The sequence below is a fragment of the Arachis hypogaea genome, chromosome 19 (genome assembly GCF_003086295.3).
Source record: "Arachis hypogaea cultivar Tifrunner chromosome 19, arahy.Tifrunner.gnm2.J5K5, whole genome shotgun sequence".
NCBI lineage: Eukaryota > Viridiplantae > Streptophyta > Magnoliopsida > Fabales > Fabaceae > Arachis > Arachis hypogaea.
In genome coordinates, this window is record NC_092054.1 from 11848839 (window position 1) to 11867428 (window position 18590).

The following is an 18590-nucleotide window of genomic DNA, read 5'->3' on the forward strand; positions in this document are numbered from 1 at the left end:
CAAGACCTACTTATATATGCTCCCTATTAAACCACCCTTTATAAGATTTTGTAAGGTATATATATTAAAAGCCAATAAACTATAACTCAAATGGTATAATCTCTCCATACTTACCTAAAGGTCATAGATTCGAGTCTTCTTATCTTTGGTGTAAAAAAAAAAAAGAAAAAAGGTATATATATTAAAAAAGTCATTAAAAATAACTTTGAAGGTGATGCATGTGAGGCTATCTAAATGATCTAATGATGTTTAACTTGCGATTTTACATTTTACTACTTGGAATACTATATGTCCAACAAAATATGAAAAAAAAAAATCTAATTAAAAAGTTGGATCATTGATGAAGAAAATGAGCAGAACCTATAATGTTGCCCCTGAGTTGGTGGACCAAACATCCTCATACATTTTACTAGGAATATTGGTATTTCAAACAAAAAGGATTTAATTAAAAAATGGGATCATTGATGAAGTCAATTAACAAAACACTATAATGTTGTACTCGTCTCCTCGAGTACCATTTCCCTCACTCTAATGACATGCTCCATGCTTTTTTTCATGATGATACCAATTATACGTGTATCTTGCCATATGAGCTGGTGAACCAAAATCAATCACTATTAGTAGCCATACAAATGTTTTATTATAAATATAAATTTAGTTTGATTGTGACTTTGAATTTGATTTAATTTGATTAATATATATATTAGATAAATAATAGAAACCCAAAAAAAAAAAGAAGAAGAAAAAAATGTGGGAGAGCTTTTGAATAAAAAATATAATCAAACTAGATTCATACTTAAAATTAAATCAAATTAATTCATATTTTTAATGAAAGATGTGGCACATTGGTATACACTAAAGCATTTTTTAAAAAATAGTATTAAAAGAAGTTGTTGTTTATGATTTAAAAAGATAAATTTATCTCTTATATTCTTATAAGAATAACAACTTCTTTTTCCTTTTTGTATAAAATCTAAACAATTACACAAAGAACAACATTAAGGGGGAATACTAAATTTTTTTACATGCTACTGTATTCCTTTACGTTTTTGGTAAAAACTGGATAAACAATTTTTTTTTCAGCAATTCTTGAATTGATATGTATTCATAAATCGATATTTAAAATAATATATACTAAACAGTGTACATAAATAAAGAGAAAGTATTAAAAAAAATTGTGTAACTATAAAATATTATTACAAGATATAAAGTATATTTTTTGTTTCTAAATTTTATTAAAAATTTTAAAAATATCATTAAATTTTATTTTATTTTAATTTTATTTTAAAAATTTTTATTTGCATTAAATTTATTCCTTAAAGAATAAAGTCTAGTAGTTTTCAATCAGTAGTTAATAACAAACAATAAAATAGTTGGTCCCCTTAAACGGTATGAACTTTTATTTTCGTATATGTACCTGAACAAAAAGGGGTATGAAGAATATATGAATTATTTGATTATATATATGCTGTTTATAATGAAACGAGTTGAACCAAATTAATTAGCGGCGGTTATTGTGAGTCATTTTCGAAGTTTTAATAAAACTAGCAGTGGATCCGCACATATGTGCGGTGAAAAGATCATTTTTAGGGCAAGTTATCTAATTAAAATGAATTGATTTAAAATTAATCTAATTATAATTTTTTAAAATAGAAGATATGTTTGTAACTTTTTTTTTCTTAATATAAATTGCTATTGGTTATAACTGTTTTAACTTGAACGTAATCTGCTATAAAATAGTGCGAATTACGTGGAAAAAAGAGCTTAATATAGAAACCACTAAAAATAATAGTAATTTTTGAAGGATTCAAGTAATGCATAAATTACTACTGACTATAACGGTTTATGAAAAAATGTTGTTATGGACAATTTGTGGGAGGCTCTAATAGTTTATGTGAAGCTGATTATTTTCAGGTGGATTTTAACGTGTGAAATTTTTTATAATCTTTAGATGTGACTGAATTGACATTTGAGTCTTCCACTATAAATATAAATAATAAGATTAAATTAATTAATTTTATTTTAAATCAGCTCATTATCATCACTATTAAAATTAGTTAATTATATATATATATTACATTTGACATATATAGGTAGCAAGCAATTAAGATTTGAGAATGTTTGAAATAATAAAATAATTCTAATTGAAAATTAGAATTAGTAACATAATCAAAAAATAAATTATTATCATTATCATTTATGTCAAAATATAATGAGAGTTAAGAGATAATGTTAAATAATTATCTTGTGATGATCATTTATTTGGAGTTTGAATAAGCAAATAACTAATCATTATAATGATCTTTATCATTCTACGCTAAACATGTATATTAAAAAAATTAATAAAAAAATTGTTATAAAATATTTAAGCAAATTATTCTATATCTTATTTATTTGTAAATATTTTTATCGCAAAAGACATACACAAATATATTACTATAATACAATACTTTTTTTTTTATTTAATCTGTTTGACTTTATTTTTATTTGTGTATACACAGTATATTAATATGAGATTGGATTCGATTTGCATCCTAATATGATCAAATTACGAATTTTAAGTAGTTTTCGTATATCCTATAAATCCGCAAAATACAAATAAATAAGTAAATATTCTTTTTATGTTTTATTTCAACAAATAATTATTATATATGTTGTATTATTTTATTTTTATTCTTTAAAAAAAATACGTTTAATAATATTTTAGGAGTTAAAAAAATGAAAAAAAATTTATTGATTTTTTAATAAAAATAAGTTTTTTTTTTTTTAAAACATTACATATTTTGCAAATATATCTGATTCATCAAATGAGCGGATCAAATCTAAACTTTAAAACACGCAGCTATTAGATCGAACCGATGATTTTAGTGCAGATCAAATCGAAATTTTGACGATCCGATTCACATTGACCACTTATTTGCATCTAATATAATTTTTATCTATTTAATAAATCATCTTTTTACCTTAAATTATCAAAGATAGTATTTTAATTTATATTCTATTAATTAAATCTCTAAATATCTCCACAACTTTTCAATTACATTGCACTATATATATGTATATATAGAGAAACCAGTTTCACGTCAACCACTAGAGCCTCCCACAAATTGCCTGCTACAGCCAGTAGTACTTTACATAAAGTAAAAAAAGTTGCAAATATGTCTTCGTTTTAAAAAATTGCAATTGAATAAATTCCAAATCAATTCATTTTAATTATGTATCTTGCCCTAATTTTTATGGCTTAAAATTTGATTACATGTTTTTATATATCTTTAAAATTTTATTAGTCATATATTAATTATTTAATATTAGATTCAAATAATAATTAAAAATTAATTATAATTTTAAAAAATAGATAATAAAATATAAATTTTTATAATATAAAAAATATTTAATTATATCAGTATAATAATACAAATTTTTTTGTCTTTCACCTATCGAAATCTTTATGAAAATCTTATTCATCTAGTTTATTTAAATATACTATTTGAATGCAATTTGAATATTAAGCATTAAATTCAAAGAAAAAAAATTATGTTAGATTATCAAATTAAAATTATTCCAACTTAATATTTAATATATATCTAATCAATAATATTTCTATTTCATTAAACAAAATTCTTTCTACAGTGAATGAGAATATAGAATATAAAAAAAATTAAACATTAAATTTAAATAAAAAATATTATTTTAAAAGTATATTTTAATATCCTTTCACCTATTGACACGGGCGGAGCTACATTATAGCAAAAAGGGGCAATAGCTCCCTTAATTTTAATTTTTTACATGTAAATTATATGTAAATTTCAGTTTAGTTCTCCTTAAAATTTATTTTACTCTTATTTTATTATATAAATATTTTTGGCTCCCCTCTAATCTTTCATTTAGCTCCGCCCCTGTCTATTGAGTTCTTCATTTATGGTATATTTGTGTATAACTAAAAACTAATACGTTTTTTTTATTTATTGTCTTAATTATTTGATTATATAATAATATACGCTATTTATAATGAAACTACTAGTTGAACCAAATTAATTAGCGGCGGTTATTGTGAGTCATTTTCGGAGTTTTAATAAAATGGGAAGCAAAATGTATGTTGAATTAAAAAGCGGGTGTTTAAGTGTTTTGTAAAGGTAGAGGACTGATAGGCAGAGACAAGTTCTGGTCCAAATTAAATTTAGCTTGCATATTATATAATTACTAATTACAGTAATGAAAATAATCTGTTACCTAGCATCCCCTCAAACTAGGATTATACATTTCTAGTAATCCTAGTTTGGAGTTGCAAGAATTAAAGAGATCGTTGGAGACAACAATTTTGATATAAGATTTAGTTAACATGTGTATTCTTACAACATATGATAAGTTTACTATTAATGAAAAATTTTAAATATTTTTATTTAATAAATGTAAAATAAATATATTAAAATTTTAAATTTTTTATATTTTTAATAAAATTTTTTAATTTATAAATTTAACATATACCTGACATAAATTAGATAAATCCTTGTATATATTAGAGTTCAAAATTATGAAATTTTATTTATACTTAATTATTGATTCTCATTAAACTCTAAAAATTAAATAAAATAGAATAGTATTTGATTTTATTATATTCTCGTTAGAATTCAAAAATCAGTAAATAATATTGGTTTATCCATTTTATTATCAAAACCGATAAATAATAATAGAGAGACTACCGTATATAAGTTTAAAATAAAATAACTAATTTTTATAATGAAAGATGGTGGCATGTATATTTTGTGGTTTACACAAAATAATTTAAAAAAAATAAATATTAGAAAAAGTTGTTGTTTATGTTTTAAAAATAATAAATTTATCTTTTTTTTTCTCTAAAAATAAGGAAATTCGAACCCGCAACGTCCAAATGAGTATGGGGAGACTATACTGTTGGAGCTATAGCTCATTGGCATAATAAATTTATCTTCTATGTTCTTATTTTTTTAAAAAAATAAATATTAAAATAACAACATTAATTAAGGGGGGAATAAAAAGCTAAACGAATTTGTTATATTCTAAATTTTTTGACATGCTACTATATATTCCTTTATGTTTTAGGAAGAAATGGATAAACCAACTTTTTTTCCAGCAATTAACAATATTCTCTTTTTTATTTTATTTTATTGATCAGTTCACTTGTCTATTTAAGTAAGTATTTGGTATTTGAATCACGTTTATGTATATGCAGTAACTCATTGGCCAATGATAAATCTTTAAATGGAACTCAAATCTGCAACGAATTAATTCTTGTATTGTGGGATTTAAAAATAATACGACTAACTAAAAAAATGTACTACTTGTTCTTAGAGTGTGTGTTAGACTATGGTTAGTTAACTCAGTTGTACGGTCAACCAGTGTGGTATAGCTGTTAACGCAAGTATCCAAATTCTTGTATATAAATACTTGTGCATGCATGAAATGAGTTTTCCAAGCAACAAAGTCACACCAATTCCCAAAATAACCAAAATAATTGCACTGAGCTATTATTTCTTAATCCTCGTCAAGCTATGGCACCAACAAGGTCTATGATGATGGATAGCCCCTCAGATCTAAATGAATTTGTTATGATCCAAGGAAATGGAGTAAAGGGTCTCTATGAAATGGGCCTAAAAACCCTTCCAAAACAATACATCCAACCATTAGAGGAGAGAATGAGCATGATGACCAATAAAGTTGTGCCTCAAGAATCAATTCCCATAATTGACATGTCCAATAATAATAATAATTGTGATGTGGAAGATGCAATTTGTTATGCAGCTGAAAAATGGGGATTCTTTCAAGTAATCAACCATGGTGTCCCCACACAAGTTCTTGAGAATGTGAAGGATGCAACTTATAGATTCTATGAGTTGGCAGCAGAGGAAAAAGTGAAGTACACAAAAGAGAATTCACCAACTAAGCATGTGAGGTATGGATCAAGCTTTAGCCCTGAAGCTGAGAAGGCTTTGGAGTGGAAAGATTATCTTAGTCTCTTCTATGTTTCTGAGGATGAGGCTATAGCTACATGGCCTTATGCATGCAGGTATAGTTAGTTACTTAATTTAATACATTATTGTTTCTTGTTTAATTAATTAACAATATAGTATAACACCTTCTTTTATAGCCACAAGTGCATGCTACTTTCCAATAAGATATTGACTATATGTTTGTCAAAAGCATAATTTTATATTATGTATGGTTTTATTATTATCTAATTGTGTATTTGATGAGTTAAATATATTATTTAATTTATGTATGAAATATAAATTTTACCTAAATTAAATTCATATATAAATATGATGAATAATAATATAACTACTGAGTCATCATATGTGTATAACAAGTTTGGTGAGTTGTATTATATACACTGCTACTCTTGTGTATGTTTAAAACATAGTACACCATTTTTTGATAAAAGCTATTAGAAGTGGTGAATATAAAAAAATCTAATAATTTTTATTATCTAAAGAAAATAGTATACACAAAAAAAAAAAAAAATTTATAACACAACTCAAACTAAGAAAACTGTTGTCTCTCTTCTATTGTTAATTGAATTATTATATTAATTATTTATGTATAACTAGTATTTTTACCCGTAATAATATTATGGGAATATAAATCTTTTAAAATTACGTCGATCCTAACATTATAGATTATGACACAAAAAATTTATAACATTAAACTGCTTTTACAAAAAGATCGTAAGAGACAAAAGTCTCCGTCGGTTAAGAAGAATAAAGTCTCTGTAGATAAAAAATTAAATAATAAGTTTTTTAGTTATTATTTTCATATGAAAGAGTTTACTTTTTTACAAATAATTAGTTTTAACATTCGTTATCTAAAATTTGAAAGAATTTAACATGTCTACTTTTATATTTAATTAAGTATTAATTCTATTGCATAAATAGAAATAATTAATTTTTATGCTTGTTATTTAAAAATAATAATTTTTTTCTCTATATATAAAAATATAATTAAATATTAGCATAAAAAAATGTATATTGATAGTTATAAAATTAACTCAATTTTTTTTTAAAATAATTAAATCTTGATTCTAACTTTTAATCACAGTATTAGTATTTTCTCTAAATTATATGTAGTAAATATTTAAAAGAAAAGAAATAAAAATATAGATTAAAAAGATAAGTAGTAAAAATTTAAAACTAAATAAAAAATATGCAAATAATAATATTTTTTATTTATATTATATTATGTTGTTAATTTTATTTTTTTAGAATAGAAAGGTAGAGAAAAATAGAGAATGACCAGAGAAAAGAGAGAGAAAGATAAAGAAAAAGAATGAGAGAAGGAGTTTGTTAATTTTGAAAGTTAAGAAAAAATTTTATTTTAATTATAATAAAAAATATCTGGTAACACCATTTTGATTTGTCAAATTATTAATATAAAATATAAATTATAAATTATATAGAGTGAGAAAGATAGAGAGAAATAGAAAAAAGAGAGATATAGATAAGAGAATGTAAGAAGGAGATTTACTAATTTTGGAGGAAAATATTTTCTCTAAATTAATAAGAGAATGTCATGTGACGCATTTTAGTTATTAAATTAATTAGTAATATATAAATATAATATATAATATAACTATATTTTAATTTTAATTTTAGTTTAATTTGAATGTAATTAGAGAATGTCATATTGTATATTTTGATTGTTAAATTTGTAATTAGTCATTGATAATGATATATAAGAGAGACAAAGTGAGTGAAAGAATGAAAGAAATAGAGAGAGAGGAGGGGAGAACCTTTTTATTTTGGAAGAAAATATTTGATTTCAATTACAACGAGAGAATGACATATGACATATTTTGGTTGTAAAATTAATAAAATATAATAGATTTTAGAAACTAACAGACTTTAAAAATTAGATGAAAATTCACATATAATTATCTTCATGTGATTGAAACCAATATTTAAAAACCATTAGATAATTTGACAAATTTAATAATTCTTCTATCAAATTCGCATAAATATATGACTGTACGAGTCTTCGTGTAAAAGTTACTCCGTTACTTAACTCTAACGTAATTTTATTGCATACCTGAACTATAAATAATTTGTAGGAATGAAGCACTAGAATACATGAAGAAATCCGAAGCTTTAATCAAACGGCTTCTAAATATTTTGATGAAAAGACTAAACGTGAAGGAAATTGATGAAATAAAAGAAGCAGTCTTAATGGGTTCAAAGAGGATCAACCTCAATTACTATCCAGTTTGCCCTAACCATGACCTAACTGTCGCAATAGGGCGCCATTCAGACGTCTCAACTCTAACCATTCTCCTTCAGGACCAAACCGGCGGTCTATTCGTTCGGACCGAGGATCGGTGTGGATGGATCCATGTGCCGCCAATCCCCGGAGCCCTAGTGATCAACATTGGTGATGCACTACAAATAATGAGCAATGGTAGATACAAGAGCATTGAGCATAGAGTTACAGCCAATGGGAGCAAGACTAGGGTTTCTGTGCCAATTTTTGTAAACCCTAGACCTTCAGATGTTATTGGTCCTTTTCTTGAAGTTCTTGCTAGTGATGGGGAGAAGGCAAAGTACAAAAATGTTTTGTATTCAGATTATGTGAAACATTTCTTTAGGAAAGCTCATGATGGAAAGATGACAATTGAATATGCTAAAATAACTTGAATATGTTAGTTATGTGTTTGGATGAATGTGCAATAATATCCAATACGGAAATGTTTGGTAACCAAAGAAAATTAGCCAAAACAGCCATAACTTACCTTATTTAGCATTCATTAATTGTTGCGACAATTAATAAATGCTAAATAAGACAAATTCTAGCTGTATTTTTTGTCTCCCTAGCATTACCCTATCCAATAATATTAAGTTTTCTTTGCTAGTTCATGATTTTTATTTGTAAACTTTATCATATATATACAAAAGCAAAATATTGTTTTTGTTACCATGTATAATAAAAATCTTAAATTTTATAAAAAAATATGTGTACACATAAAAAATCAATATCAAATAAATATGTGTTATTTAATTTGTTTTAATTTTAATATATATTTTATATTTTTATGTCTTTTGTGTTGATAATTAATTTAATAATTAATTTTTTTTATGTATACGCAATATGATTGTTAATTTTATATTAATAATTAGATTCAAATTATAACCTACTCATTAGGTTAACTATTTTTTTTTTATAAAACTATAAAAAAATGCATAAAATCTACAGATTTATTTGTTATGTCATGTTCTAGAGAGTGTTACACTTACATCTCCTATTAATTTTTTTAAACACATATCAACATTTACCATTAAAAACTAATTTGTTGATTTTTTTTATTAGGTATTAATAGGGAATGAAAGTGGGCTGGGCTATTCGATGGAGGCTCATCATTCGGCTTGTTTTATTGAATATGTCAGGTTTAGATTTTTTGTAAAATCTATTAATTAAAAAAGTTAGGCCTTAGGTTTAAAAAATAGCCTATGAAATTTGTTGGACTAACTCATTAATTTTATTTTGTAAAAATAAATTATTCTTACTTTAGACTTTTAATTATTTATTTATATTAAATACAAAATAAAACTAAAAAGAATTAATAGTCAAGATTAGTTAAGATGATAATTTGTTCAAAAAAAGTTTATGAATTATAAGTATGGTATGATATGTGACTAATGATCAATATATAAATAAATGTGCTTTACAACTTATGAATTATAAATTTTGGAATAATGTATTTAATATCAATTTAGAATTTTTAAGTTTATTGTTTTGAGTTATAATTCACGAAACAAGCTTTTCAAATAGGCTCGTGGGCTTGTTGGACTTTAAACAAGCCGGGTTCGAGCCTAAAAAAAAAACCTATGACCTACTTGTTAGGTTAACTATTTTTTTAGAGTAATGCTACACATTCAAGTCTTTTTATGAACCAAGTTTAACCAAGTTAAACAATAAGATGATGCAGGAGCATCTATTAGGTTATTAGAAATATTAGTTAAAGTAGTAAAGCTTAGTTATGTTATTATAATATGCATATGAATTAGTCCCACATCGCCTAATACTCAAAGGCTCCCTCTCCCCTACTAGTATAAATATGCGTATGTACCCCTTTTATTTATGAGTTGAATTGATTGAGTTATATATTTAAATAAGTTGTGTGCTTATTTTTCTCTAGACTCTTTGAAAGTAAGACGTGCATCCTTGGCTTAGCCAACCAAGGTGGGTTCTTGGCTACTTTCACCATAGTGGGGTTGTTAACCTCGCCAAGATTGGTGGCCCAAGCGACATCTCGGCGTCAGTTTGATATCAGAGCAAGGTCGGTCCTCGACTTGCTCCAGTAAAATTTTATTTGGTTCATGGGTACGGTCTTTAGTGCGGTTCTCTCGCTGTTGGTACGAGTCGTCATCAGTACGGATTGTCTGTTGCGAAGTTCCGGGTAATAACGTTCTTTTCTCTTCTTTTGGTGCCATTTCTGTTGGTGATTATCTTTGTTCATTTCCATCATTATCATCATTGTGCATCCTCATCATCATCACAACATCAACATCCAAGTATCAGTCTCATTGCATATATAGTAGTAAAAGATGGCTTCGAAGCGTAGAACTATTCAAGAAATTGAAGCTGCTCAACATAATCATGGAAACCAGACTGAAGACAGTCTTTCTAGCGAAGAGGATAATGCAAATCCATTTCATTATTCCTCTTCATCTGAAGATTTGTCCACACGAAGAGCACGGCACAATACGACTCACAAAGCTAAAGACTTAGGAATCAAAATTGATATTCCTGAGTTTGAAGGGAGACTCCAACCTGATGATTTCATCGACTGGCTTTGCATAGTGGAAAGAGTATTCGAGTTAAAAGACATTCCAAATGACAAGCGTGCTTGTGGCGATCAAGTTAAAGAAGCACGCATCAGTATGGTGGGAGAATCTCAAGTGTCAGCGAGAAAGAGAAGGACGGAGCAAGATCAAGACATGGGATAAAATGCGCCATGAACTAAGGAAAAAGTTCCTTCCAGAGCACTACAGGCAAGAAGTTTTCATCAAATTTCACAATTTGAAACCAAAATCATTGATCGTGGAGGAATACAGTATGGAGTTTGAAGAGCTTCTTATGAAATGTGACATTCAAGAGCCTGAAGAATAAACTGTTGCTCGCTACCTCAGAGGGCTTAATGAGGACAATGCAAACATTGTTCAACTACATCCATTCTGGACGATGGATGATGTTACAAGACTAGCATTGAAGGTTGAAAGACAAATAACACAGAAGAAGAACAATCGCTTCCCAAAGGAGAGGGGGTGGTTAATCTTCCAAAGCAGAAATGGACTCCTCAACAATCCTCTAAGATAAGCCCTTTAAAAAGTTTACAAGCCAATAAGGAGCACAACTCTTCTCGCTCTACTGAATCCAACAGAAGGTGTTTCAAGTGTCAATGATTTGGGCATATTGCTGCTGATTGCCCAAATCGAAGAGTTATCACTCTCATTGAAGAAGAAAACCATGAAGAGCCAAGTGAAGAGTTTGAGAAGGAGGATGATATTGACTGTGATGCTAAAGAGGAGGTTCCAGCGGATTGTGGTGAAGCTTTGGTGGTTCGCCACATTTTGAACACTGCCATGCTAACTGAAGATGAAGGATGGCTCCGCCATAACATTTTCCACACAAGGTGCACTGCCCAAGAAAAGGTGTGCAAGGTCATCATTGACTCTGAAATTTGTGAGAATATTGTTGTGACTTATATGGTGGAGAAGCTGAAGATTCCAACTGAGGAACATCCTCACCCTTATAAGTTGCAGTGCCTGAGAAAAGGGAATGAGGTCAAAGTGACACGGCGATGTTACATTCAATTCTCAATTGGGAGTAAATATACAGATGAGGTATGGTGTGATGTCATCCCAATGGACGCATGTCACTTGTTGCTAGGACGTCCGTGGCAATATGATCGTCGCGTTGTCCACGATGGATACAAGAATATGTATTCCTTCTTCAAGGATGGAGTGAAGATTGTATTGACTCTATTAAAAAACATGATGAGTATGAAAAGCAAGTTGAGTCGTCCTTAATCACAAGGTCAGACCTTAACAAAACTCATCGAAGGTTCAACTTCATGTTTTTTTTATTGATTTGTGAAGAGAACAAGGAGACTTTGTCTGTGCATGAGGATGTCAAGCCTTTGATTGAAGAATTTTCTGATGTGGTCCCTGAGGAGATCCCTAACGGGTTACCACCAATGCGAGATATTCAACATGCCATTGATTTTGTCCCTGGTTCGGTGATCCCAAACAAGCCAGCATATCGTATGAGTCCTAAGGAGCATGACGAGTTGCAACGCCAAGTAAAACATCTCCTAGACAAAAGCCTAGTTAGAGAAAGTGCTAGTCCTTGCGCCGTTCCTGCTCTGCTAGTTCCAAATAAAGATGGTTCGTGGCGTATGTGCATTGATAGTCATGTTGTGAATAAGATCACCATCAAGTACAAGTTCCCTATTCCCCGACTTGATGATCTACTGGATCAATTACATGGTGCTATTATCTTCTCTAAGATTGATTTAAGAAGTGGCTATCATCAAATCCATATGAGGCCTGGTGATGAATGGAAGACAACTTTCAAGACACGAGATGAATTGTACGAATGGATGGTTATGCCATTTGGCCTCTCTAATGCACCAAGCACCTTTATGCGCTTGATGAACCAGGTATTCCGATCCTTCATTAGGAAGTTTGTTGTTGTTTACTTTGATGACACCTTAATATATAGTAAGGATCATGATGAACATCTAGTCCACCTACGTCAAGTATTTGCGATACTTTGAGAGCAAAAGCTATATGCTAATCTCAAGAAGTGTGACTTCTTGACAAATAGAGTCATATTTTTGGGATATGTTGTGACAAGTCAAGGCATTGAGGTGGATCATAGTAAAATCGATGCTATTGTTAATTGGCATACTCCAAAGACATTTCATGATATAAGGAGCTTCCATGGATTAGCCACGTTCTATCGATGATTCATCAAGAATTTTAGCTCCATTGCTGCTCCACTTACTGAATGTCTTAAGCATGATACCTTTATATGGAGTGCTAAGGTGCAATAGAGTTTTGAGGCATTGAAGGAAAGGATTTTCACGGCTCTTGTACTTGCACTTCCAAACTTTGATTCCATGTTTAAGGTTGATTGTGACGCTTCAAATGTTGATATTGGTGCTATACTTTCTCAAGAAGGCCGACCAATTTCTTTCTTCAGTAAAAAGTTTAATGACGCTAAAATGAAGTATTCCACTTATGACAAGGAGTTTTATGCGATCGTACGAGCATTATGCCACTAGAGCCATTATCTATTACCTAAGGAGTTCATCTTGTATACTGATCACGAGACTCTTAAACATATTAACTCCCAACAAAAGTTGAATCGACGCCATGCAACTTGGAGTGAGTTTCTACAATCTTTTCCATTTCTCCTTAAGCACAAATCTGGGACTCAAAATAAGGTGGCTGGTGCCTTAAGCCGACGACACACTCTCTTTTCCACTCTACAAATTAATGTTGTTGGCTTTGAGGTTGTAAGCAAGGGAGTTATATGAGGGAGATCAAGATTTCGGAGAAATCTGGACGTGCTGCTTGCAAAAACCCTATTGACAATTCTTCATTCAAGAAGGTTATCTTTTCAAGGGCAATCAGTTGTACATTTTCCATTGTTCACTACGCCCATCAATTATCTGGGAGACCCATAATGGAGGATTAGCAGGACACTTTGGAAGGGACAAAATGTAGGCTCTCATAAAAGAGAACTATTGGCCGTGGCTAGTGCCTTAAGCCGACGACACACTCTCTTTTCCACTCTACAAATTAATGTTTTTGGCTTTGAGGTTGTAAGCAAGGGAGTTATACGAGGGAGATCAAGATTTCGGAGAAATCTGGACGTGCTGCTTGCAAAAACCCTATTGACAATTCTTCATTCAAGAAGGTTATATTTTCAAGGGAAATCAGTTGTACATTTCCCGTTGTTCACTATGCCAATCAATTATCTGGGAGACCCATAATGGAGGATTAGCAGGACACTTTGAAAGGGACAAAATGTAGGCTCTCATAAAAGAGAAATTCTATTGGCCAAAACTTGAGTGGGATGTCATTCGACACATTCAGATATGCCACATTTGTCACATTGCTAAAAGCGAGAATCAAAACACTGGTTTGTACAACCTGTTGCCTGTTTCGAAGGCCCCATGGGAAGATGTTAGCATGGACTTCGTTGTGGGATTACCTAGGACACAGAGGCAAAAGGGTTCTTTTATGGTGGTTGTTGACCGATTCTAGCAGAATGGGCGTTTAACGCCCAGCCTGGCAGCATTCTGGGCGTTAAACGCCAGAATGGGCAGCACTTTGGGCGTTTAACGCCAGAAAAGGCTGTCTGGTGTCTGGTTGGCGTTAAACGCCAGAAATGAGCATCTGGCAGGCGTTTAACGCCAGAAATGGGCAGCAGCCTGGTGTTTAACGCCAGGAAAGGTAGCATAGCTGGCGTTTAATGCCAGGAAAGGTAGCAGAGCTGGCGTTAAACGCCAGATTTGGCACAGAATGGGCGTTTGAACGCCAAAATGGTGCAGGAACTCAATTTTCTTGACACCTTAGGATCTGTGGACCCCACAGGATCCCCACCTACCCCCCTCTTATTCTCTCCTCTTCATACCTTTCCATAACACTCTTCCCCAAACACCCTTCACCTATCAAATTTTACCCTCTTCTCCATACTCTCTTCACCACTCACATCCATCCATCAAAAACCCCACCTACTTTACCATTCAAATTCAAACCATTTTCCTCCCAAACCCACCCACACAAGGCCGAAAACCCCCTCTCTCTTACCCTATAAATACCCCTCCTCACCACTTTCATTTTCACCCAACATACACACTTCTCTCCACCTTGGCCGAACCTACACCAACCCTCCATCTCCTCCATTTCTTCTTCTTCTACTCTTTTTTTTCTTCTTTTGCTCGAGGACAAGCAACCAATCTAAGTTTGGTATGGGAAAAGCTAAAACTTTTTGTTTTTCCATAACCATCAATGGCACCAAAGGCCGGAGAAACCTCTAGAAAGAGGAAAGGGGAAGGCAATTGCTTCCACCTCCGAGTCATGGGAGATGGAGAGATTCATCTCAAAGGTCCATCAAGACCACTTCTATGAAGTTGTGGCCAAGAAAAAGGTGATCCCCGAGGTCCCCTTTAAGCTCAAAAAGAGTGAGTATCCGGAGATCCGACATGAGATTCGAAGAAGAGGTTGGGAAAGTCTCACAAACCCCATTCAACAAGTCGGGATCTTAATGGTTCAAGAGTTCTATGCTAATGCATGGATCACTAAGAACCATGACCAAAGTGTGAACCCGAACCCAAAGAATTGGCTCACAATGGTTCGGGGGAATTACTTGGATTTTAGTCCGGAAAATGTGAGGTTAGCATTCAACTTGCCAATGATGTAAGGAGACCCTCACCCTTTCACTAGAAGGGTCAACTTTGATCAAAGGTTGGACCAAGTCCTCTTAGACATTTGTGTGGAAGGCGCTCAATGAAAGAGAGACACAAGAGGCAAGCCGGTTCAACTAAGAAGGCTTGACCTCAAGCCCGTGGCTAGGGGATGGTTGGAGTTCATCCAACGCTTAATCATTCCTACTAGCAACCGGTCTGAAGTTACTATAGACCGGGCTATCATGATCCATAGCATCATGAATGGAGAGAAAGTAGAAGTTCATGAGATCATATCCCTAGAACTCTACAAGGTGGCGGACAAGTCCTCCACTTTGGCAAGGTTAGCCTTCCCTCATCTTATTTGTCACCTCTGCAATTCAGCTGGAATTGACATAGAGGAAGACACCCTCATTGAAGAGGACAAGCCCATCACTAAGAAAAGGATGGAGCAAACAAGAGAGCCCACTCATGGACCTCAACAAGAGCATGAGGAAATTCCTCATCATGAAATCCCTGAAATACCTCAAGGGATGCACTTTCCTCTACAAAACTATTGGGAATAAATTAACACCTCCCTAGGAGAATTAAGTTCCAACATGGGACAACTAAGGGTAGAGCACCAAGAGCATTCCATCCTCCTCCATGAAATTAGAGAAGACCAAAGAGCCATGAGGGAGGAGCAACAAAGGCAAGGAAGAGACATTGAGAAGCTAAAGCACTCCATAAGATCTTCAAGAGGAAGAACTAGCCGCCATCACTAAGGTGGACCCGTTCTTTAATTTCCTTATTTTTTGTTTTTCTGTTTTTCGTTTCCTATGCTTTATGTTTTATTTATGTTTGTGTCTTATTATGTGATCATTAGTGTCTAAGTGTCTATGCCTTAAAGCTATGAATGTCCTATGAATCCATCACCTTTCTTAAATGAAAAATGATTTTAATTGCAAAAGAACTAGAAATGCATGATTTCGAATTCTATCTTGAATTTAGTTAAATTAATTTGATGTGGTGACAATGCTTTTTGTTTTCTGAATGAATGCTTGAACAGTGCATATTTTTGAACTTGTTGTTTATGAATGTTAAAATTGTTGGCTCTTGAAAGAATAATGAAAAAAGAGAAATGTTATTGATAATCTGAAAAATCATAAAATTGATTCTTGAAGCAAGAAAAAAGCAGTGAATAGAAAAAGCTTGCGAAAAAAAAGTGGCGAAAAATAAAAGAAAAAAGAAAGAAAAAGAAAAAGCAAGCAGAAAAAGCCAGTAACCCTTTAAACCAAAAGGTAAGGGTAGAAAAAAAAAGGATCCAAGGCTTTGAGCATTAATGGATAGGAGGGCCCAAAGGAATAAAATCCTGGCCTAAGCGGCTAAACCAAGCTGTCCCTAACCATGTGCTTGTGGCGGGAAGGTGTCAAGTGAAAAGCTTGAGACTGAGCGGTTAAAGTCGTGGTCCAAAGCAAAAAGAGTGCGCTTAAGAGCTCTGGACACCTCTAACTGGGGACTCTAGCAAAGCTGAGTCACAATCTGAAAAGTTTCACCCAGTTATATGTCTGTGGCATTTATGTATCCGGTGGTAATACTGGAAAACAAAATGCTTAGAGCCACGGCCAAGACTCATAAAGTAGCTGTGTTCAAGAATCAACATACTAAACTAGGAGAATCAATAACACTATCTAAATTCTGAGTTCCTATAGATGCCAATCATTCTGAACTTCAAAGGATAAAGTGAGATGCCAAAACTGTTCAGAAGCAAAAAGGCTACAAGTCCCGCTCATCTAATTGAAGCTAATTTTCATTGATAAGTTTGGAATTTATTGTATATTCTCTTCTTTTTATCCTATTTTGTTTTCATTTGCTTGGGGACAAGCAACAATTTAAGTTTGGTGTTGTGATGAGCGGATAATTTATACCCTTTTTGGCATTGTTTTTACATAGTTTTTAGTATGTTTTAGTTAATTTTTATTATATTTTTATTAGTTTTTATGCAAAAATCACATTTCTGGACTTTACTATGAGTTTGTGTATTTTTCTGTAATTTCGGGTATTTTCTGGCTGAAATTGAGGGACCTGAGCAAAAATCTGATTCAGAGGCTGCAAAAGGACTACAGATGCTGTTGGATTCTGACCCTTCTGCACTCGAAGTAGATTTTCTGGAGCTACAGAAGCACAATTGGCATGTTCTCAATTGCGTTGGAAATTAGACATTCTGGGATTTCCAGCAATATATAATAGTCCATACTTTGCTCGAGATTTGATGGCCCAAACCAGCGTTCAAAGTTAGCCCAAAACATCTTGGCGTAAAACGCCCAAACTGGCACCAGAATTGGAGTTAAACCCCCAAACTAGCACCAAAGCTGACGTTTAACTCCAGAAACAGCCCAAGTACGAAAAAGCTTCAATGCTCAGCCCAAGCACACACCAAGTGAGCCCCGGAAGTGGATTTCTGCACTATCTGCACTAAGTTACTCATTTTCTGTAAACTCTAGTTACTAGTTTAGTATAAAAACTACTTTTAGTGATTTATTTTACACCTTTGGACGTTTAGTCCTTAGAGTCTTTTGACCATCTTTTGATATTGTACACGTTTGGAGGCTGGCCATTCGGCCATGCCTAGACCTTTTTCACTTATGTATTTTCTACGGTGGAGTTTCTGCACCCCATAGATTAAGGTGTGGAGCTCTGCTGTTCTTCATAAATTAATACAAGTACTATTGTTTTTCTATTCAATTCACGCCTACTTCTTCTCTAAGATATTCACTCGCACTTCAACCTGATGAATGTGATGACCCGTGACACTCATCATCATTCTCACTTATGAACGCGTGCCTGACAACCACTTCCGTTCTATTTGCAATAGCTTGAGTGTGTATCTCTTAGCCTCCTGGTCCACGACGCATGGTTGCCTCTCCTGAAAATAGAGCCTTCTATTCCGTGAGATCAGAGTCTTTGTGGTATAGGCTAGAACCATTGGCAGATTCCTGGGATCCGAAAAGTCTAAACCTTGCCTGTGGTATTCCGAGTAGGATCTGGGATCCGAAAAGTCTAAACCTTGTCTGTGGTATTCCGAGTAGGATCTGGAAAGGGATGACTGTGACGAGCTTCAAACATGCGAATGTGGGGCGCAAGTGACAGTGCGCAAAAGGACAATGGT

At 32.1% G+C, this 18590-nt stretch overlaps 2 protein-coding genes across 2 annotated transcripts in view; one reads left to right on the plus strand and one right to left on the minus strand.

Annotated features, from left to right (window-relative positions):
• LOC112779912 (serine carboxypeptidase-like 50) overlaps positions 1–18590 on the minus strand; it is a 55277-nt gene that overhangs the window by 14115 nt on the left and 22572 nt on the right. The window lies entirely within an intron of this gene.
• LOC112775183 (feruloyl CoA ortho-hydroxylase F6H1-3) lies at positions 5461–8874 on the plus strand. The gene is made up of 2 exons (XM_025818674.2): positions 5461–6043; positions 8081–8874. The coding sequence occupies exons 1-2, from the start codon at positions 5529–5531 to the stop codon at positions 8658–8660; spliced, it is 1095 nt and encodes a 364-aa protein (XP_025674459.1). The 5' UTR covers positions 5461–5528; the 3' UTR covers positions 8661–8874.